Source organism: Anguilla rostrata, chromosome 14, assembly GCF_018555375.3.
Source record: "Anguilla rostrata isolate EN2019 chromosome 14, ASM1855537v3, whole genome shotgun sequence".
Classification (NCBI taxonomy): Eukaryota; Metazoa; Chordata; class Actinopteri; order Anguilliformes; family Anguillidae; genus Anguilla; species Anguilla rostrata.
The window spans coordinates 17,670,583-17,692,870 of record NC_057946.1 but is presented as its reverse complement, the minus strand read 5'-3'; the positions used below and the strand labels follow the sequence as shown (position 1 = coordinate 17,692,870).

The window sequence follows — 22,288 nt, the reverse complement described above, 5'->3', positions numbered from 1 at the left end:
AAGGCAGAAATGGGTACTTCAAAAGCTGTAAATGCATTTCTTCCCACTTACCCACTTAACCTGATGTTCATAAATTAAACTGGTTGAAAGGTGGAAGGAGGTTAAGCAAGTGCAGTTTTAATTTTTCAACTTATAATCTATTGGATGTTGATAACCCACGCATCACATAAAAAGAAACAAACAGAGGAGAACCTGCTATTGGTGAACTGCCTGCAGTTTGAGGCACATGTTGTGTGCATTAAAAATCGGTCAGTAGGGCAGACTCTGAGAATTGGCGGGATCAGCCTTTTGCTAGGGAGGAAGATCTAAACAGCAGCTCCCCTGTTGGTGGCTGGCAAGCCTTGCAGCCTGCTTTTTGTAAGGGTGTATTGCCCTGTTCAGTGAGAATAAGTTTATACTGTAGCAATCTGGCCCCCATGCTTTGCACACGTTACATAACTTAGACCCCCAGCACACCCTCCCCCCCCTCGTGTGTAGGCCTGTGGAATGACGTTGGCCTTTTGCTGGGGGATATTGCTCAAAGCATGTTTCTGGCCCTCTTAGAAGCTCTCTTTTGCGGGAAGCCCCCCTCCTTTTCTCAGTAGCCTCTTTGGCGAAATGGTGGCCACAGCTGATCCCGTGACCCCGCAGGCCACCGCAGCGAACGCTGCTCTCCAGACAGGCCTGGCCCTGAGCCTGGGAAAGCCGCGAATGGAGTCGGGGCGTTGTGCGAATGATGCAGCGAAACGAGGTCAGCCCGTAGTCATCAGCCGAAACTGGGAAAATAAGGAAGAGACCAGGGGAAGTGTGGGAAGAACTGGCACGGCTGCTGTGTCTTATTGTGGAGAACATGACCAGTCTTCTGCCCGGCATGCCTGTGGTTTGTTTTCCTCCGGACCCCCTGTCTGTACCGCGCCGCCACTTCATTCGGTCAGCGAAATACACCGTGCCCTTAAACGGCAAATTAAATAACAAAAGATTGGGCAATGTTTTCTGCTTATTCTGTCCCACGCTGGTTTGGTAACCTTTGGCATGTTTGACTTGGATCCAGCAGTTGTTTCATCGCTGATTCTGAGGGGGTCATCATTTTAGGAAATGCTGTGAAGTAAAACTGCTTTCCCCTGCAATCCAACTAATGCTTTTTTGCACTCTTTTACTTACTTTTTGCCTTCAACCTTCCTTTTCATTATTTTCATTATTGTGCTAATACCTCAGCTCCTACGGCCGGCTGTTTGCTGGTGTTTTTTTTCTGTATGGCTCATTGTTCACATTATTGACTTTATCTGTAAGCGTGAAGCTGTCAGCACAATACCCGCAGACCAATGGACAGGGGCCTACGTTAGCAACTTTATTTCCATCAGTGGTGAGTTACTAAGTGTACGCAGGGGCTGGAAGGAAATAAGCCCTGGCTGTGGGGAGCTGCAGTTATTCTACAGCAATCAGCCACAGGCATGTCAACCTCCTGAGCAGAAACACAGCCTTTCATTATGAAAGCAGGGCCTCTTTCACCTCACACAAACACTCAAATCACGGCAAAATGTGCTCAAGCTGTGCAGCTGCCCTCGGTTCTTGTGCTTGGGACCCAGAAACAAAAGGCAGTCGGTGTTAAAGTGCACATGTCATCTAGCGATTAGGAGATCCTAATATGCACAGATAGACAAGAACAGAGGCAGATTTTTCATAAGATTCAAAACAGTGGCTTCTGTTAAATGCTGAAGCATCTGGTATTTATTTATTCATTTATTTACTTACGCCTGGTTATTTTCGGTTAATTTTAGTGCACTCCTGATTTTTAAGGAAAAGCAGAATCAGTGTGATTGTCCAGAAATTATAGATGTGGAATATATTTTTAAATGGTAATATCAGTCCTTGAAAGTGATCAAATTACAGATTTTCATTTTACTGGAAAGGAATGACTGTAACCATAGAAGCTGATTTTAAGGGCTGAAATAGAAATAGTCCTTAGGGAGACAGACATTCTGAATATTTGGGCTTTGTTTTGGTATTTGCTCAAGCAAAATGTTGACGCTACCATAGTTGGTCCAAAATCTGAGCTTGTGAGTTTTCTTTTAATCTCTCTCAAAGTGCACGTACTGAATAGAGGCACAACGCTCAGGGCTGGAATGTGTAGCCGGCCAATCATTTTCCACGGCGAAGACTAAGAGAAAGAACAGACGTCCCTCGAAAACCGGACTGAAATGTGTGATTTTACAGTCTCGGACAAGCTGTGCGTGTTTTCCAGTTCAGAGGAGGTGTTCTGCCAGGCAAGGTCTGCAAAAAAACCCCAGAATGAAATATCTTTCTAGTGTGAGTTGAGTTCCTGGAACAGGAGCGGATCTGTCGTTGTACTAACCAAAACACCACCGTGGGAGAACTTTTAAGGCCCATTGCATCATGGGGCAATCATAAATGTGTCCAGCATGGGATAATGGGAGAAATATTATCACCTGTATTTTTTTGCTGTCTGAAAGCATGAGAACAGTAAAGGTGTCAGTGAAGGGGAAAGCCCGCCTGCTCCGGTTGACGTGGAAACGCTGACCCGTGACTGTCTGCGTGTTTTTTCGGGGTGGGTGGATCCCCGAAAGCCTTGACGGCCTCGTGCTATGTCGGGGAGAGTGGCTCGGGGTCAGGAGGAAGTGTCAGCGAACTGTGACCTCCGTCAGACGTCTTTCTCAACGGCGTCACTGTCAACACTGCCATCCGGTAGCAGCGAGCCGAGGTGATAGGCAGAGGTCCTGCACTCCTCACGCCCCACAGAATACAGACAAAAGTCCTTTGTCTGGCCCCCTCGCTCAGGCAATATACGAGGTGCAGTTCGCCTGACAGTGTAGCACAAAAAAAGGCATCATTTTCAATTTATATAATGTCACTCAAACATCAATATACCTTTTCATTATTTATTTATTCATACAGGCATTCTTATATTAAAGATTACAGATAAGATGGTAATAAATGCAGATGTATTGCCTTACATAACTCTTAACCGAGCATCTGGCTCGGTAAGTTTATTTTGTGGTTTGGATGCATTTTACTCTCAAGTTGTTGAATTCAGTAGCCACCCCCTCAATTATAGCAACATTACATATACAGGACGTTCCTCCACAGCTTCCCAGATGACTAATTTACTGCAATAAAAAAATTTCCGAAGGAAATGTGTTTTTTGGTAGTTGTGGAGAAATGTGCTTGGTGCACAGTCTGAGGAAAGTTCAATTAGAAATTTGCTTACAGAGCACAATACAAGCTAATGAAAGGAATTTTCTTGGTTTTATCTGATTAAACACACATGGTCATTAGAAGTTCCTTTATAAATGGTATATTTAAAATGGCAAGCATGGCTGTTGTTATGGTAATAATAATGGTATTCATTGTGATGTGCATACTGTTGTTCATAGCTGTTTTATATTTATGTATTTTATAATTTGACACAACATTGGATCATTGTTTCTTGAAAAATTGACTGACACATTGGAAGAGCGTAATGCGAGCCATGCTTTAATATTGAGGCCTGACATCAATGTCTAAACTGTTTTATCATGTGCTGGCTTGGTTTCCACAATCCCAGTTTGATATCAGGATAACTGCAGAGGTATTGGGGGTCCTCAGCATTTCTCAGTGTGGTTTCACATCGTAAAACCTCGAATGGATGGAAAAATCGAAGCAAACACAGAGGAGAGAAAAAAACAGTGCGGTGAAGAATGTACGCTTAGTCTGCCCTGGGGTCTGAATCAGAGACGAGCAAATTGCATCCAGAACAAGAGGGAGGGGGTCTGAGTCTCCAGAAACAGCTTGCATGTGGAGTTACTCTTGCTTTCCCTCTATCTCTCTCTCTCTCTCTCTCTCCCACTCTCTCTCTCACTCTTTCTCTCTCATACACACACATACACACAAACATGCGCACACAAACATGCATATGCACACACACACACACACACACACACACACACACACACACGTATATGCACGCACACACACACACACACACACACACACACACATGCATATGCACACACACACACACACACACGCTCCCTGGGGTTTCGAGCAGTTCTGCACTCACAGCTCTGTGGACCAACGCCGTCATGTCGATCGGTTAATGAGACTACTTGACACCGTGCCTTGCGAGGAGACTCAACTGTGCGTGCCGTATTCCGGCTCTCTCCGCCACATGCAGACCTCAGCCTCACTGGCAGCCCCACTTTGGACGCTGTTCCTTTTTCCTTTACGTACTTACTTGCTATATTAGGTTGGCTTGAGGATCCAGACACACCTGTTTTCCATGGTTGTGTGCTGACCTGCTGCTCCAGGAATCAAGAGAAGTCAGAATTTTATGTTGCACATTTCCCAAATTGATGGAGACATTGTTCTGAGCCCTCAGGGGCAGCACGAACAGATTCGGAATGGAAAGCATAGTCCTGTGCAACAGACCACATTTATTACGCTTCCATGCTTAATAACTGCCCCCTGCTGCCTTTGATTCTCCAATTACTGTGACCGTGATTCGTAGACTTGCGTCTGACTCTATTGCACTTCCATAAAATGTATTTTGTCTGCAATTTAGGGTTAGAAAGGAAGTATTGCAGTGGTAAAACCATTCTGCCTTAAGGCTGTGTATTTCAGGAAGGATGAGCCATAAACATCACCTTGGTGCACTAGCAGAACCCACTCTTGTAATCTACAATCCACTGGAAGTCATTTCTACACATAATAAATGTGATATATCTTCAAGAAGCCGGCTACTGTGTACTCATACTTGTGACAGTGTAATAAATTTGACAAATGTGGCTTCAAATATAAATTGGGAAGTGCTGTACTAATGGCTTTAGGTTTGAAGATCTGAGTCAAATTGCACCTCCTGGCTAAAGGCCAGTGGAGCCAAAGACAAAGCTTATTATTGGTTCAGATACAGAGGAAAATGGTCTCCCCAGGGGTGATTGGGTGTCAGAGATCTTTACGTGTTAATTGATGTTAGGCGAGCAGCAAATTAGACGCTCTGGGAATCGTCAGAGAAAGAGGTGAGCACAGAGTGACTGACATGACTGACCTGAATGGTATCTGTCACAAAGGATGCCAGTTTAAGAGGGATGAAAAGCTGGCCTTATGTGAGTAAAGCAGGAGTGACACAGGCCTGCAGGCTTGCTTTCTTATCACATCTATTGGAAAAAGGAATGGCCACAAAGTCTCATTGACAAGTTGTCACTTGTCAGGAGGTCCAGGTTACTGTAAAACATTGATGGTTCATGGTCCATGGGCCACATCTTCATGATGTAAATAGATCGCAGATGCCTTATAAGGAAACCTTTTTAAACAAGGTAGAACTGTATTAATTGTAATAGTCATTTTTTATGAAAAATTAAATAATTGCACATTAAATATTAAAAGATATAATGTGCAATTGTACTCTGCTTCCAAAAAACTTTTTTCCAGTCATGCTATTAAGAAACTCAGAAGCAATGCTAGTATCCTGAGTTCAAGCATGCCTGTGTTGCAAACAGGAATTCCTCTTAATCATCTGGATAGTCAGATTTTTAGCAATACAGTTATAAGCTATTCGGCTTCAGAAACATATAGTTTAAACCTCTAGAACAGGAGAATCTATGTATCACATATTATTTAACTAGCACAGTCCCTGTCTCTGTTTCTTTCATTTGGGCCTAGAAAAATTGTTAATAGCTAATTCAATAGTTGAATTAGTGTTAGACCCCTTGATGGGATGAATGTCAACAAAAAATGTTAGATGAATTCCGTAACTTTAAAAACACCCCAGGAACATATTTTGTTCACTAAGGAATTTTCACCAATTCCATAAACTGCATAGATGCTAAATATGGGGTTATATTCAGTTAACTGTTGAATCATTATTGAGTGTAATTAAAAGTTGTTTGAAAAAACGGTACTGTACAGTACACAGTGTGTGCCAGGATCAAGGTTGTGAAGCACGACTTAAATCACATTCTCAATCCAACAGCAAGCTCCAAACTCTCATGTTCTTGTATGGCTGACAGTTAATGAGAGTTGTACAATTCAGCACTGAATCCTGGGTTTTTTTTTATTATTGAGGGCACGCAGCTCTGTGTAAAGAGGGTCCTCTAGTGGTTTCTCTGGGTAGAGACTCATTCAAGGTCAGAGATGCGCTGTTGTGAGGGCAGTCTGGTGTGAGGGCACAGCGTGGGCTAGGAGCATAGGCGGGGGGGGCAAAATTTCAGTGGGGCTGGTTTCCTATTCTACGAGTTGTAGGCACTGCTGCTTTCCACACAGGTAGATATCACAAGTAATTTGTGAGATACTGATTTGAATTGAGGAGGCTTGGTCATGTGTGATTCCTAATCCAGTGCTCTTAGACTACTGCATCACCTTTATCACGGTTTTTGCCAACCTTAGCTTGTGAATATAAAGTGAATATCCGGTGTAGACATCTGAAGACATGACTGTATTTACTGGCATCCCTGAGTAAAACCATTAGTGCTCCCCTGGGCGAGATGACACGTTAAACACAATTGGCCAGTGTTTGGACATTAACAAGAGTCATCAGCCAATTACTCTGCGCTGTGGTTTTGGAAAATGACCATCGGTTTCCTTGAAAGAGCTGGAGTATTCAATGTTCACTCTGTCTGGATTTCCACATGGCTTTACCTTTGATTCCTTTTTTCCATCCTTTTGTTCTGCTTCTCTGCTGACTCGGGCAAAATGTTCCATAATCCCCGGGTGGAATTTCTACACGTCCCGCTTCTTGGATACAAGAAGCTCTGAATTTAAACAGAAAGTATTTCTGTTCCTAATGTACAATGTTTTGGCAAGCCATGTCAGGCAAAATAATTTTTTTCTTTCAGTTTACACATGCAGCAGAAATCTTATTCTCATGACATGGTGCTGTTTGATTCTTGCGTGTGGTGTCTTATGTTCCTTATATGATTGATACGGCGCACATTAATACACCAGACATATAAATAAAAACAGATGCCTTCACTGTCTCCAGTTTATTAGCTCCAGTTTGCATTATGGAGACAAGCATGAGACCTTTGTATGATGGAAGCAGCCATTTGGTCTGGTGTCCACTAATAATACTTGTGGTGTTTGTCCTTTTCAGGGACAGAAAGGTCACCCCGGTCCACCTGGTCATCCAGGAGAACCAGTGAGTATTCTCTTGGCTACTTTATATCTTATTGATATGTAGAGATTTTGTAGAATAGTACCAAGGGAGAAGAGTAGTGGTGCTTGTCTTTTAGTTCACTGATCCTTACCTCATTGATTGATGTTGTGTTCCATAAATGCATATTCAGATCCATGAACATTGATTCTTTAGCTGACTCCTTTATCCAGGGCTACTTCAGTAGTTTACATTTTACATCTTAATCTTGCTCAATAAACACTTCCACTGTACAGGCAGGGATTCAAACCAGCAACCATCTGGCTATGAAACTACAAGTCCAACCGCTGCACAACTCTGCCACCCATTTTTCTAACAATTGTAAATGGGTTGTAGAGGCTGCAGTTAGCATAGTAACGATAGATGAGTCAACCTGCAGCATGTTAAAACCCCGCCTCAGCTATTTTGGGTAATTCTCCCATTTCAAATCTAATGTCCCATGCAAGTTCAGAATCAATTCATCTTTGCGAACTTAGCGGGCCCTGTAAACAGTGCTCTGCTGCCAAGCCTTGTTAAAAGAGCCAGTGCTGAATAAAAGAGAGCAGAAACATCTGCTCGCACTTTGCTACAGTCCAAAATACTACAGTATAGAAGAAGATGGGGACCATTCCAAGGCGTTACTCACGTCTGAGCATCATCAGCAGCCTTGTTCCCCGTGATGAGCGAGTGAGATCTAAGGGCAGCTTCGCGGGAAAGGCACAAGGGAGCCAGCAGGGGGAAAGAGTTAGCTCTGTGCTGTTACGTTTTATTTTACAATGCGGAAAAGTCCTCCCTTGAGTAGACAGCACTCCTCGGTCCTGAGGAGAAGAGGGTGAGTCACGATGTGGAGTGCTTAGCCATGGACTTAGTCATCAGACTTTCCCGGTCAAGAAGTGCTGGCACAGAAACGTCACAAAAATGCGCCCTTGAGAGGAAGCGATGCTGAAATCCCAGCTGAGCGCCTTCTCATCTGCGAGCTGAAGTGACAGCTTTATCTCGTAGATTTATTAAAATGTGGTGTTGAGTAACACAGCTGATTCATTTGAGAGGGGCTGTATCACTGTATCTATGGCAGGGTCACCTTGTTAAGCAGGTCCCCAGCACCCTTCTGGATAACCCAGCTGCAGCTACTGACAAAAAGAAACACCCTTCCTGCCTCCCTTCCCACCCTTCATTAGACTGTACTTCCTACAACCATGCAAAGGTAGCATTTAGCCAGGCAGGCATAAAGGATACCTTTCTGGAGGCTTGTGCTTGAATCCCCCTTTATGCATTCGGTCAAAGCCAAGCACAGAGAGCCCTGCATGAATAGGGGGCAGTGTGCACGACGGGACTATGTCAAAGGATGTTATACACGACTGCGTCTGCACTTAAAGAATCTTGGCAAGGCGGTTTCCCACTGAACCTGGACCATATGGCCAGAGCATAACAAGGCACAACTGAAAAAACCAACAAGAAAATAACACCTTATTTCTAGCTGGGCCTTGCCTTCCAAAAACAATATTTGACCAAACAAAGGGCTTTTATGGGGAGCTGAAAGAGTGACACGTGGATCTGGGGGAGCACAGCCCTGTGCTTTCCTCAGACCTCATAGAACCTCCTGAATGCCTGCATTCTGGAGGTACAGTAATTGTGATAAATCTCCCCCCCCTCCCCCCTACACCCTCTTTCTTTTCCCTTTTCTCCCCAGGGTGAACGAGGGCCAGACGGAAGCCCGGGTGCCAAAGGTTATCCTGGCAGGCAGGTGCAGTAAATCTTCTGATGCTGTGCTGGCTAAACTGGCCGTGCGCACAAAGTAGAAATTTAAGTGTTGCTGGGAGAGGAGGGCCACAACTGTGGCGATGAATGGGGATTTCCGGAGAGGGGAGAGTAGATTAAGTGAAGGTGTTGGCCAGAGCCATTGACGTCCAAACTGTGCAATTAAAATGCTTCTCTTGAGCCCTGAGTGCCCAATAGCTTGACAGTCAAATGTTAAATGACTCTAAATGTGGTAAATGCAATTGCCGCAAATGGTGAGGGACATTCAGTTTACATTCAGTAGGGCTTGTGGGTTTTCCATGTTCTGTCTGGACAGTCATTTATAAGAGTTTACTGCTAATATAGATTACCCCTTATTATGAAAGTAAACATGAGATTGAATTTCTCCTAACCCCTAAGCAACAATTGAAATGAAAAAAAACCCTATGCCTCCTTAAAGTTAATACACTATTGTAAACCTACAGTGTGCTGTCCTTTAATATATTCTCCTGGATGCTCTGTAAAATCAAGCCATAAATTTCAGTTTGGGCCCTGGTGCTGTTAATGTCATTTGGCAAGGGCAAGGGTTCAAGGTATTTTTTTTAATGTATCAGTTATGGATTTCACTGCATTGTGGGACATACCTCCTTTGCCCGCACAAATACATAACTCAGCATATGGGGAATCACTTACAGTATCTGCACCAGTGGTCCAGGCCTGTGGTCTTGTGTAAACGGTATCATTGTCTTTTCTTGACCTGCTCTCTCACTCTGTGCTCGGCGTGTGTGCATGTGTTTGTGTATGTGTGGGTGGGTGGCTTGGCACTGGTGCCGGCCCCGCTACACACGTACTGAGGGCTCCCCGCTGTACGTGCTGTATGTTTCTCTGATGGATTAGGCTGTAGCACCCCCTACCATCCGAAAAGCCGTGGAGTACTGTTCCGGCTCTCCGCGGGGTGGGTCTGGCAAAGAGATCACACAGGCAGGGAGTCCAGGCCCGCTGATGCAGCACTCTCCTCTCCTCTGGGAGTCGGAGGGAGAGCTCCAGCTTCAATAGTGCCTCAGGTCTCCACTCATCCTGTAATCAATCAATGTCTGCTAAAAGGGTACCTAGAGTGGGCTTTCTGGAAAAAAAGGACTGTTTTGTACCTTGCAAGAATTATTTTTAAGGTGTCTGTTATTCTTCTGGAAAATGTTAACAAGTATTTAAAAGTGAATCAGGTTTAATGGGATGTGCCAACTGGACTTGAATGTACCAAAATCATTTTTAGTCTTTGGTACATCTAACCAAAGGCTTAAACTATTCCCTACATTCCTCCCCCCACTGAATCACCCTAGGTGCCTTTTAAACAAGGTAGACATTTGTTTTTTGTCATCAAAATGAGAAGGCACAGTTAAAATAAAAGTGTGTCTTGTAAAGTTTGGTTGGTGTTTTGATTTCAGGGGGGTTTTGCTGGATGAGAGGGTTTAACAAGGTTCTTCTGTGGTCATTCGTGTGGTAAGAGTAGGGGGAAAAGCAATCAAAACAAGCACACATTTCTGACCTCATAGAAGCCAATGGAGTAGGCAGAATATGCAGAATATGAGGATTCAATTTATTTATATTTTTTTTGTGAATATATCTATACACAGGAGGAGGATTTAGGAGGAGAAAGGAGCACGATTGTGCTACTGTATGAATTGCAAGTTGCCATATAAGTACCATATACAAATAAACTCTGAAAGTGTAATTTTTAAGTTTTTTAAGTGTCATCCTATAAAGTTTCTTTTTCTGATTCTTTTTTCTGTTGAAATTAACACTTTGTAAAAATGGCCAGTCCACTATAATAATGTAACTTATTAAGTATCCAACTGGGCATTATACCCAGAGAGCAGTCAAGTATTTGTTCCACTGAATTATATGAAGCATTTTGGCAGTTTCTGCAACATTTACAGCCAACAAAATACTCACATTACCGGCACAGTAATACAATAATTATTCATACGTGCTGGAATATGTCCATAACAGTACGTTTTCCCTGTTCTCTATTTCCTTTAAATAGAAAGGGAATAGTTATAGTAATCTGTAAGTAAACACAGATCTTTGAATGAATTGCAGCTGCTGGGAGAGGTGTAGGAAAATTATATCATACCCTTCATTGTCAGAACAGTGCGGCATTTATCACTTCAACATTTGGCCCACTGTTTCCAGCTAGTTATGTGTCTTAAGGTAAGAATTGGCACATTTTCAGTAATTTAAGGGCCTTTTCTGGATTTTCTTATTTCAGAAGAGAAAATGGCTAAATTAGATTAATTCTATTATTGCATTTATATGTAGCTTTCACTTACTGTGTTCTTGTTGTCAATAAAGTTTTGTCCTATTCAAGTTTGTGTTTAGCTGTTCAAGTACTATTTTACTTTTTGTGTGTTTTAGGGTTTACCTGGGCCTATAGGTGAACTGGGGCCAAAAGGTGCTCGGGTAAGTGATTTTTTTCTACTTGTGTGCATAGAACATTAGATCGGCTGCTTAGCTATACTTAATACTTTTTTCACAAAGCCCCGGGTTCCTGACTTCTGTGATTTACATGTATAGTGTGCTCTGCCTTTTTTTGGTGTAACTGTATGCCCTGTTTTTGTGCATGTGTATACAGTATATACATATTTATTATGGGAAAATTGAAAATAAGTCATTAACAACTTTACATTTGGAAAAAAAATATGTATTTTACAATACTTTCTTAAACATTAAGCTAAAACGTTATCCAATAGCAAGAAAAGTGTGCTTTACACATACTTTTTATGGTTTTTGCACATTATTTTCTGGAAATTTTCTGGGAAGTGTTTAAAAATCATTTCAGCCATCTTGTCCAACATATGTACATTTTATATATGGGTGTGGCTGACACCCTTCATAGGGTGGAATATATGATCTAGAATACAACATTGCAGTGAAAAATAATATTTACATAACAATACGTACCATATGTACTTCTATATTATTACAGTAAAGTATACATTCCTCTTTTGACCATGATCCCACCACAACCTCACTGAGAGCTCTGTGCTATACCTCTGGCTGATTCGCCATCACTATTGGATATCATTTGTTTTGCTGTATTATGAAAGCTGTGACTGAAGCTTCTACTGTAATCTCCCCAAGGCTCTTTTGGACCTCGGCATAACATGTTAACAGTCCAAAAGGGATAGTCTCTTGATTGTACCTCTAGTTCCAACAGAGGTGGTGGTCAAGAGGAAAATATATTTTTCCACTCATCCTGGTGTTCTTGGATGAGACCAAGGAATCTTCCCTGTTCCTCAGAATTGTGGACAGAAGCCACTGAATATCATTTTGCTTAGTTGGCTAATATAATCTGCGTGAAAATCCGGAGCACTCAAATACAATGGCAAGCCCTTCCAATTCACTTCATTTATTTTCCTGCACAGTTGGAATTTTCCCTTTAAATGTTGCATGACTGTACTGCAGGAAAATCAGTGGTCGTGGTGTTAAAGCCTCAGACAGGAAGTGCTGCCTAGATTAGACCAAATCCACCATGATCATTAGCAAGATGCACAGTTCTTTCATTATTCACAAATGCATTTTCCACCTACAGTATATGCTTGTTGTTTAAATGCACTTTGGCAATATAAACAGAACACCAGCTCCTTGCTCTACGTTGTAAAAAAGTAAAAAATAAAAATCCTAACTCTTGGTGAAATTAACAGACCTGTCCTTATCAATTTTGTTCCTCATCAAAATTTTGCCTAGTTTCCACTGAAAGCTTTATTGCTGTAATGTCCATGTGAGTAATGCTTTCAGTGGCCTTTCCCATTGGCAAATTGCCATAAAGATGAGTGGCATTCTCCCTGTATAAGACTTACATGGGCAGGTGAAGGCGTCAGAACATCTGGAACAGCTGTAGTGTGCTGTAGTGAGGATGACACATCGAGCACACACTGGAATTGCTGTTGAGCAAAGAGATGCCACGTTTTTATTGATGAACCATGACAGATCCTTCATCCATGTTTTTTGCCCTTGTGAATTTTCTGTCTGCAAAAGCATGTACTCATGGTTGGAAAGTGTACTGTGCTCTGAATTCTGTGCATGTGCTCTCTAGTACTCCAGCAAATCATCCTGGCTGCAGTCACTGCCAGCAGTTGTTAAATCAACTGTTGTCAGTATTTGTTTCTCCTCCATTCCACAGGAAATGCGTCCCTCTCTTTCTCCACGGCAGACTTTCCTCTTCACATGACTCCAAAATGCTTAAATACCTAAAAAAAAACAGCACTGTAACTTTGAATTGTAGCTCTCTGACTTGTCTTCTCCTAAGAAACTATGCCGTAATGTGCTGTGGTAGCAAAGCCTCCGTTAAGAAGTTTATCAGCTTCGATAGGTTGCCCCAGCCCTTGTCCAGTGGAATTTCCTGTTTAAACTTACCCCAAGGGCCTCTCCTGATCTCCCGATGCTCTAGCTCTAATTCCCTTCCCCAGCCTGGTCCCAGTTTGAACAAGCCTCAATTTTGTTATAAATGTTATACATATTTTCTGTTTGCTTGTTTTTTGTTCTGTATTTCCTTTCTTTTTTTCCCCTTCATGTTTTAACCAGCTTTTGTCACCCACCCAAGCAGCGCGTTTGGATACGTCATTGATCCCTGGTGTGAGGGTATGTGCCCTTGGACTACATCGTGGAAGCCAGCACCATGCAGTCCATGGGCATATACACTTGCCTCAAGGCTTAGTTCTTCATGGAGACCAGCGCCCTGCTCTCAGAGGACACGCCCAGCAGTGGATTGAGCGACACAGGGGCCAGGGCACTCCTGAAGTCTTACGCTGTGAAACCTCACGCCTCTGCTCTTCCCCACTCTCTGCAGGGCTTCATAGGAATCCCGGGGCTTTTTGGCTTACCTGGGCCTGATGGCGAGAGAGTGAGTCAGATTCATTTATTTAGCCATTCCTTACTGACGACATTGCTTACATATATGGTCAACGGCGCCATGACACGATTATTTTACTAGATTTACTGCAGTCCATTGTGGGAGGTGCGTGATTGGTGTAAAACTATGTCCCTCCCACCCAGTGGGGTTTGAACATCAAACTTTGCAAACACTAAGCATTCGCTGGCCTACAAAATACAATGTGCCTGCTGTGCCAAAGAGCCAGATCCCCTTCAAGGAGCCCTTATCACAGTCTTCCCAGGCTTTTATTATCCCCAAAGGATAGTGACATCATCATCCGTAGTGAATTAATGTACACAGAGCTCCCCTAAACCAACACAAATGCCAATCAGATTACAGTCACGGTCTCTTTGTTCATATCCTGTAGACTAAGCATTTTTAATTTCAATGCTATCTAATCACACTGAGTGACATTGTGTCTTTGTCTCTTCTCTTTTGCCATGCATGTTTTAGGGCATTCCTGGAGTTCCAGGGAAGAGGGGCAAGATGGGTAGGCCGGTAAAGTTTTCTCTCAACATACTTTATAGATTAATATCTGACCATTAATATTTCACTGTTTTTTAATTCTCTCTTTGATCTGAACATTAATCAATTAATGTGAGTGCAAACTGAAGACTGATTAGTCTCCTCTGATGAGCCCGTAGACGCTAATGGTAGTAGTGTAGCTGTCTGCGTGGCCTTCCATGGCTTCATGTGCGGTAGAGGCCCCTAACACATGCCACAAAGCTGCGATTAATGCAAGAGCCGATGACATGAGTCACTGTTTGAATGTTTTCCAGCGTTTCTCTCTTCATCCAAGAAGATGGCTACCCGTGTTGAATGAGTATAAACACATTTTCACCAGTAGAGCGGGGATCATAGTCAGCTGGGCCCTCTTCATGGGTCGGCTGTCAGTGAGGCTTTAGCACAAAGGTTTGAGTGCTTCATTCTATAGTGAACACTTTCAATTAAAGGGTCATTTTAAGGTTATGCAGTATATAGCATGCATAGATGTGATGAGAAATTCCTCTATTGAAACAGGCTCATTATACATTACTTTAGAACTGCAGCATTGCAGAACTTCTTTAATTCTTTTGAACATAATTACTGAGCCTGGAGCCAACTTCTGAATGTGTTTCAATTCAAATGTGAATATAGATTATGGCTTACGCAAAACAACTGAGATCATCATTTGTTTTTTTAACTCTGAAAGAAAAAGAGCAGTGCTATGAAAACACGTCTTCGTTTCCAAACGTGGCTGGTCGTTTTTTTATGAGCTTCTCTTTCGGTGCGATTTTCCATGATGTGGTGGTGGTTTTATAAGTGATTCTCAGACACTGTGCTAAGGTGTGTGGAAATGATCCATGGTTTAGTATTGGCAACGTGACTACAGGCTCCCAAAGAGACAGGGATCGCCTATAATGGAGAAGATTCACACAATAGTCTCTTTCTCCAAGATATCTTCCTCAAAGAGAAGGAAGAAAAAGTGGAGTCTGAAGGGGCCAGTTGGCAGAGGCTTTGTTTAATGGACATGGTATTTTTTATACCCCTTCCTCTCTGACAGGGGCTGATTTAGTTTAAAATAGGAAAAAAAGATTCTGTGGGCCAGGAGGGAAATTCAATCCTATTTTTGGATGAGGGCTCAGTTGGATGGAAGGGGGCCAGTACTCTCTTTGTCTCGCTGGCCCTCTGTTCTCTGCTAACTTCCAAGCAGGCTACGGTGCAGCATCCAGGCCCCGCCCCATGCATGCTGGCTCCGCCCACTCAGCACAGGCTTTTCTCATGTAGACAGCGGGAAGTGGAACTGAAGTCATTTCTTAGTCTGTTAAAGAGCAAACATCTTGTGCAATTAACAAAGTAATAAAATAGTTGTTGCGTATTTATTACGTGTTTCAAACCGAAAGAATAGCTGATTATTCATGTGCTTAATTATGATCATTATTATATTAATCTTATTATAACTCCAGGATTTATAACTCCAGTAATTTTTACTATAGCATGTCTAATGTTATAAAGTCAGTTAAAAAAGACTTGCAAGGCAAACTATTCATTATTAGCAACTATTCATTATTTTAACCCTAAATTCATATTTCACATCTAGCCAATTAGTCTTTTTTGTGTGCATATTTCCCACATTGTAATTTTCATGTACAGAAAGGTCCCAATCATTTCCATATTATTTATGCTTTTTGCACAAACATTGCACACTCATTGTGAAACATTGCATTTCAAAATGTTATCTAGCAAAGGCAAGTGAGTTCTATTTCTTAGCGAGTCAGATGGCATGTTGTGTACACTGTAGCTTGGTCTTCTGCCAATTGCTGCAGTCAATACCTGTGAATAATTAAGTCTGGTTAAGGATATTGTGTGAGAGTCTCATTTCATCAGAGCTGCCAGCCATTTTAATATTTTATCTACAATTTAATTTTACCCCATCTATACTGGGTTTTTGTATATGTCCTCTTAGAGGCCTATACTGCGCCCTGCTTCTGGTGTGCTAATCACATATGAAAAAAATCTGTTATTACTTACTGTAACTATGGCTTCAAAAATGCCTACATGGCACAAGCAGACTGACACCAGGGCTCTGCGCTAACATTTTTCCAAGGGGCACATGCGCTCCTAAGTTGAAACATTTAGGAGCACACTAATGCATCCCAGTTAGTCAATGTCGATTATTTTTCCAGTTGACAGTGAATGCTCCTAATATGGGAGCGCTGTAGAGCTCTGCCTGACACAGTCAGTGACAAATTTTCTCTTACAGTGTGGTTCTGCCTGTTGGCTGTTTACTGTGCCTGGTGCTGTTATATGGTGTTGAAAGTGATTGATATTATCATTATTAATTCTAGGAGTATTGCTTTTTTTGCTGTGTTGCCAGTGTCAGTTGGAGGTAATATCAGAATGCAGAGTTGCATAGAAGTGTTTATCTCTGTGTGTAGTGCCTCAGGCTGCTTTCTGGGGCTGGAGAAAGAGAAGCAGTCTCAGGTAATGGTAACCTTGTCTTTGTAAACACTGAATAATGGAAGACCGTGATTAATCAATAAGTAAGGAGATAAGACAAAGACTCCGATATAAGAGTAGGATTCTTATTAATGTGAGTACTTTCTCAGTGTTAAATTAAATGACTGCATTCATGTGAGTCCTGTATGGTCTAGTAGATGTACAAGCACTCTGTAATGGTTGATTTTACTCTGAACATTTTGCTGTGTTGGCTCTGTTCTCACAAGAGCATCAATTCATTTGACTACATGAGAATAACAAACCTACACTTTGCTGTCTTTCCTATGGAACAAGGAAGAATCCTTCTGTGGTCACATGTGGTGGAAAAAGTAAAGAGGATTTTGTTTTTGTCTACGTAACAGTGTTTTCCACTTGTGTGTGATGTTACTGAGGCCAACTTTGGCCCATGGACAACATGTATTTGGTCGGCCCATGTGGGTTTTGGCAAGTAATAAGGAAAAGGCCCAGACTGTCTAGGGACGTCTTAAATGACTGACACTTTGGGAGGGATTTGTATTCTTCTCCTAGCCCAGAAAATGTATTAGACTTTTTATTATTTATTTTTTTTGTTAATTTCTTTTTTTTTTTCATTTGGTACTCAACGTGGGCCTGCACATCTCCAATTCCTGTGCTAATTTTTAATATTCAGTAATCTGCAAACTCAGCTACGTTCATGTGTGAAACCCACTGCTAAGTATCTCAGCAAACACCCCTGTTTCTGGAAGGCATGTAAAATTAGTAGCTTGTTTGTCTTACTGGTGGAGTTCGTTTCAGCTTCTTATTATTTTCCACCTGCTTTTTTAGTGCTGTACTGGATATCAGATATTTGATGTGTCCTGGGAGAGAATATGAAACAAAAGACGAGGCACATCATTTGAAGTAAAAGCGGAAGAGCATGGGGAACACAAATCTCATTCGTTGTGCTCAGGATCCAGATGATGGATATCTCAGGACGAGGCCCTTTTCACCTCACCGCTTCCTCCCATGACGTGTCCGTGCAGACCTGACACCATGACCCACATCCGCTCATCTCCCCATGGCTCATCATACAAGCAGCCTGCCCCTACCCTGCTCCACCACCACCCACCCCCTCCTTTCACCAAGCACTCCGGCCCCACCATCTGGCCCCGTCTGACTCAGCATATACACAGAGGCCTCATACAGGCAGCCAGCCAACAAAGTGATGGTCGCCTCCTCCAGGCCCCTCTCTGCTCTTTCTGAGAAGGCGAGTGGCTGACGTGGGGGTTTTCCCAACAGGGTCCTCCTACTGCTCTGGATTGTAAATTACAGGAAAAAACAGAGGGATAAAAAGCTGGAAATCCTTGAGAAGTAGAGCCAGCCCCCTTTCTGCTCCTTATGAAGCTTTTGGAAGTCTGGGAGTGAGCGGTGAAAAACAAAAAATCGCTGAGCGCAGGCCTCCAGATCCGGACACAGTGCAGCCGTGTCTGAGTCACGCTGAATGGAAAGAGTGATCTGTAGTTAGTCACCCCTCCCCCTTCTCTTTGTCTTTTTGTTTCTATTTCTATCCATTCTCTCTGTCTATCTCTAAGTGGTGTGCATTATGAGAAATGGCTGCTCAGGAGAGTTTAAGCTGCACAGGGAGCAGCATGACCCTGGAAAGAGAGCTTTCTCTGAGGCCCAGCAAACACAAATGAGGAGGCTTATTGCTCTGTACAGTACTGCAAGGCCTACAGTATAGGGTCCTATGTGGGAGGATGATGTGTCCCCCATCACACACATGGCCTAACAGTGTCTGCAGTTCAACCTCATCCCTTACTTACTGTCAACGTCTGACTGACTCTAAATGTCCACAGAGAAGCAGGAACTTGTCCTCAGTTGACATTGTTCACTTTCAACACCTTTGAATTCCTCAGGCTCTTTTTTCAGTCCTTTGCTGCACAGCTGTTCATTTTAATTTTGGACATGACCTGAAGGTCGTCTTGGCTCGAGAATATCCCCTTCTATGTACAGACAAACAAAGCCACCTTTGCTATGGCAACATGGGTTCCTTTGGAAAATGTGACTTTGGACAATAGGTGGGTAACTCGAGTTTAAGCATGATTACTCCACTCGCTGCCCTTGTCAGTCCAGGCTGCAGCCCCCAGGAGCCCCCTGTGGTTTTGCCTGGTCCTGATGTCAGCTGTACCACTGCAGGATATTTTCAGGACCTTTCTTTGCAATGCCGTGACATGGCTTCCTCCAGCTCATCCAGTCACTTGAGGTCAGCAGCAAGCAGATCAAAGGGGTTCTCAATCAATGCGGTGACAGGTTTGGTCTTCCTGGAACCATTTTAGCCTTGTGAAAATGGTATATTTTACAACTCAATTTTCTGTTGGCCTGCTAAAAGCACCTCAGCTGGTGTGCTCATGGATAATGAAGAACAAATTGTAGGGTGATCACCACATTTTTCAAACCCAATTTTGAACAGTGCGATAAACCTGCTATAAACCTGACATCATTGTCAAGATGTAAACCATTAAATTAGTTTCTTACAAGACATATTGTTTGTGTTCAACATGGCCAGTCACATTGACTAGGGCTTTTTGGCAAAAGGATCTTTTTTCCAAATGTTCTCGTTTCATATTGCAGTCATTATACTATGGGATTCTCTGTTCCCCTAAACTGTTCCCGTGCAAACATTAGTCATGAATAATTCTCACTGTCAAAATTATCTTTATTCTGTCATCTCCATGTCTGATTTTCCATTCAGTTTCTTGGCCATAAAGTTTCACCCTCATTGGTCATGTAGATCTGTTTAGACCATCGGGCTGCATTCACAGGAAATCGTCTATATGGCGTGAGTGCTGTCTTTGGCAGAGACAAGCACGCATTCGGCTTAGTTTAATCACTTCTCTTGAACTCCAAAGACACCTAGGATCATTCTACAAGGGAACAAAAACTTAAGGAAGGTGTTTGGTTTAAAATACCAATTTGTTTCTTTGAACAAAACATAACTATAAGAAAACATGGGTTGGGGCAAACTTAGAAAAACAACAAAGAAAATGAATGTCTTGTTTATAAAATGAATCGCTTTAGCTAAGGTTCATTTCAGAATAATCTTGTGTGCCCTTTAAGGTCTCTTCCCATTGCCCTATTTGAGATTTTGTTCTAGAAGCTGCTGCCCCATGAGAGTTTCATTCTGGGCTATCGGTTTCGAATACTGGCCCTGAAGACTATTGTATTCTCATACGCTAGATATTTGTGACAGTGATTGAAGCTTATCAGGGATGGTACAAGTGGAACAAAAGATATAAAAGAAAGGTTTGTGCATACTGAGCTTTATATAATGTAACAGTAAACCAAAGCAAAAGGCCTCTGTCAGCAGATCACAGCCACTGGTTAGGGTTCCTGCCAATGAGCTTGGAAAGACTGTGCTTTGGAATTTCCTGCTGGTCTGGCAGGAATGAAGATCTCGCTTGTTTCTGGGGTTTCTTCTCTGTAGTGTGTTCTCTTACACTTTTCCCCTAACCTTTGTAAAGTTGTAGCACTGCAGGTATCACTCCAGTACACATAGAGACATGTAGACATACATTTGCATACTCACTCTAAGACAGTAGAAGCACACAATCTTACTTGCACACACGTAAGCAAATGCACACATATGCTGTCATAAAAACACACATGCACAAAAACACATTCTCCCACTCGCTCACTTATAATTGGTTAGATTATAATGTAGCCAAATAGGTAAGCACAATCAAACACGCACATTTACTCAGACTGTACACACATAAAAAATGCTTTCATGCAGAGAAACAGAGATGATCAATTATCTTAAGAGTTCTATAACTGTTTCACTGTTGAAAAAACTCTTGTTACATGATAGGTTGAGGTTGAGTTTTCCGTAGTAGTCCAGCCCTGTGGTTAATTTATTTGCAGTGAAAGACGTAACTACAGTGTTTGAGTTAATTTAACAGAAAACCACTTCATTGCTCTTACCACTATGTTATTGCAGGTCTTCATATTTTATACTTCATAACAAGCCACTTAAGCAGAACATGTATGCTTCCTTTACAGTATCACTGTCACCGCAAGCCGATCCCTTTAACTTGCAGTGAAAAAGTGATAATGGCTTTATTTTGCTCTGCAGTTCCAGAACTCATGTAATTATATTATTTATAAAACACAGTCATTAAAACAATAAAAATAACACACACACACATATATATATATATCAACATGTGCCAAAATATGTATTCATGTACCTATGGAAAGACTCATATTTTGGGTTATTTGGTTTATTCTTTCTTGACTGAAAAACTCCTCTCATGGTGATAGTTCATGTTTCGGTCACATTAAACTGAGAGTCCTGGTTTTGGCATTGTAAAAATAATCCAGCCAAGTCTAGCTTTTGAATGCTTTGAAGCTACAAAAGTAGTACAAGTGTGGTGTGCATGGTGACTGTTTCCTTGCCTTGCTTTGGAATATTTCCTCCTTAACTGATCTGGGGATTAGAACACCCATTGTTTTTTTTTTTTTTTTTTTTTTTTAAAGTGAAATCATTCTTTCAAAACACATCACACACATTGTGCTGATGTTTGATTTCTGTCCCGCATTCCAAATGACTGCTCCTTTTAGTTCGTTTTCAATAGATTTTTAACTCAATAATGGATGACGGTATTGACTTATTTGCAAGATATTAATCCAAATATTTATATGCCTGAAAACAGATGCATATAACATTGTAAGTGGACTAGTTTAGTTCAATAAGATAAAAATGGACATTCCTATTAGTCAAAGCCGCACTACTACACCTCAGTGAATTAAAAGTGCACGTCAAATATTTTATCTACTGTTTTAACAAGTGACAGTGCTGAAATTGATATGGTGGTATTCAGGGGTCCTAAACTTCACCTCTTAGCTTCTTCTCATCTTAACAAATTCATCCCGCTCCAATGCTTGTGCCTGTGCCAGGTCAGGGGGTGATAATAACACGTGTTGGCAGGGCACAGGAAGCTGGCATCAGAGAGGCAGGCAGTGTTGAAAAGCCAGTCTCCCTGCTATTGCGAGAGGCTTCACACAGCCACAATTCCCCGTCCCCTGGGAGACTGTGGTCAGCACAATCACTTGATCACGGTTCCCCTGTCTGGCACATTCAGCTCTGGCGTCTGTGTATCTGCTTAACACGAGCACAGTAGCACATGGGCACTGTGTGGAAGATAATGGATATCACATTTGCGCTGCATGGGTGGCAGAATTTGGAAACCTCTCCCATTTGTCACAGTGTTCCTGCATGAGTCTTGGGAGTGGGGAGGGATATTACACACCAGCACTTATGTGGTGCGCCTGGAGAAGTTCACTGCCCAGATGGGTGCTATATTTCAGCAACATCCTGTGGTCTGAGGAAATATGGTTGTTGGCCATGTCTATAATTGTAGTCTGATATTGACTACGCCACATAATTGCTACTGGTGGGCACAGGTGGATGAAGGCTTGGCAAGGCTGTATTTAAACACCAGGGGGTGGTTGTACCAGCTATCTATAATTTTTTATTACCTAGATATTAAGCAAAGGCAAAAAACCACATAATCCTAGATGCC

At 42.3% G+C, this 22,288-nt stretch overlaps 1 protein-coding gene across 3 annotated transcripts in view; it reads left to right on the top strand.

Annotated features, from left to right (window-relative positions):
* The window catches only part of col27a1b (collagen, type XXVII, alpha 1b), a 107,491-nt gene that overhangs the window by 36,102 nt on the left and 49,101 nt on the right, over positions 1-22,288 (top strand). For all 3 annotated transcript variants that reach the window (XR_010325473.1, XM_064308676.1, XM_064308677.1), the window contains exons 8-12: positions 7,064-7,108; positions 8,793-8,846; positions 11,252-11,296; positions 13,686-13,739; positions 14,223-14,267. Coding sequence is in view for 2 of the 3 variants with exons in the window: in XM_064308676.1 (XP_064164746.1) it covers positions 7,064-7,108; positions 8,793-8,846; positions 11,252-11,296; positions 13,686-13,739; positions 14,223-14,267 (243 nt within the window). In the remaining variant the exon portion in view is untranslated. The remainder of the gene's footprint in view (positions 1-7,063; positions 7,109-8,792; positions 8,847-11,251; positions 11,297-13,685; positions 13,740-14,222; positions 14,268-22,288) is intronic.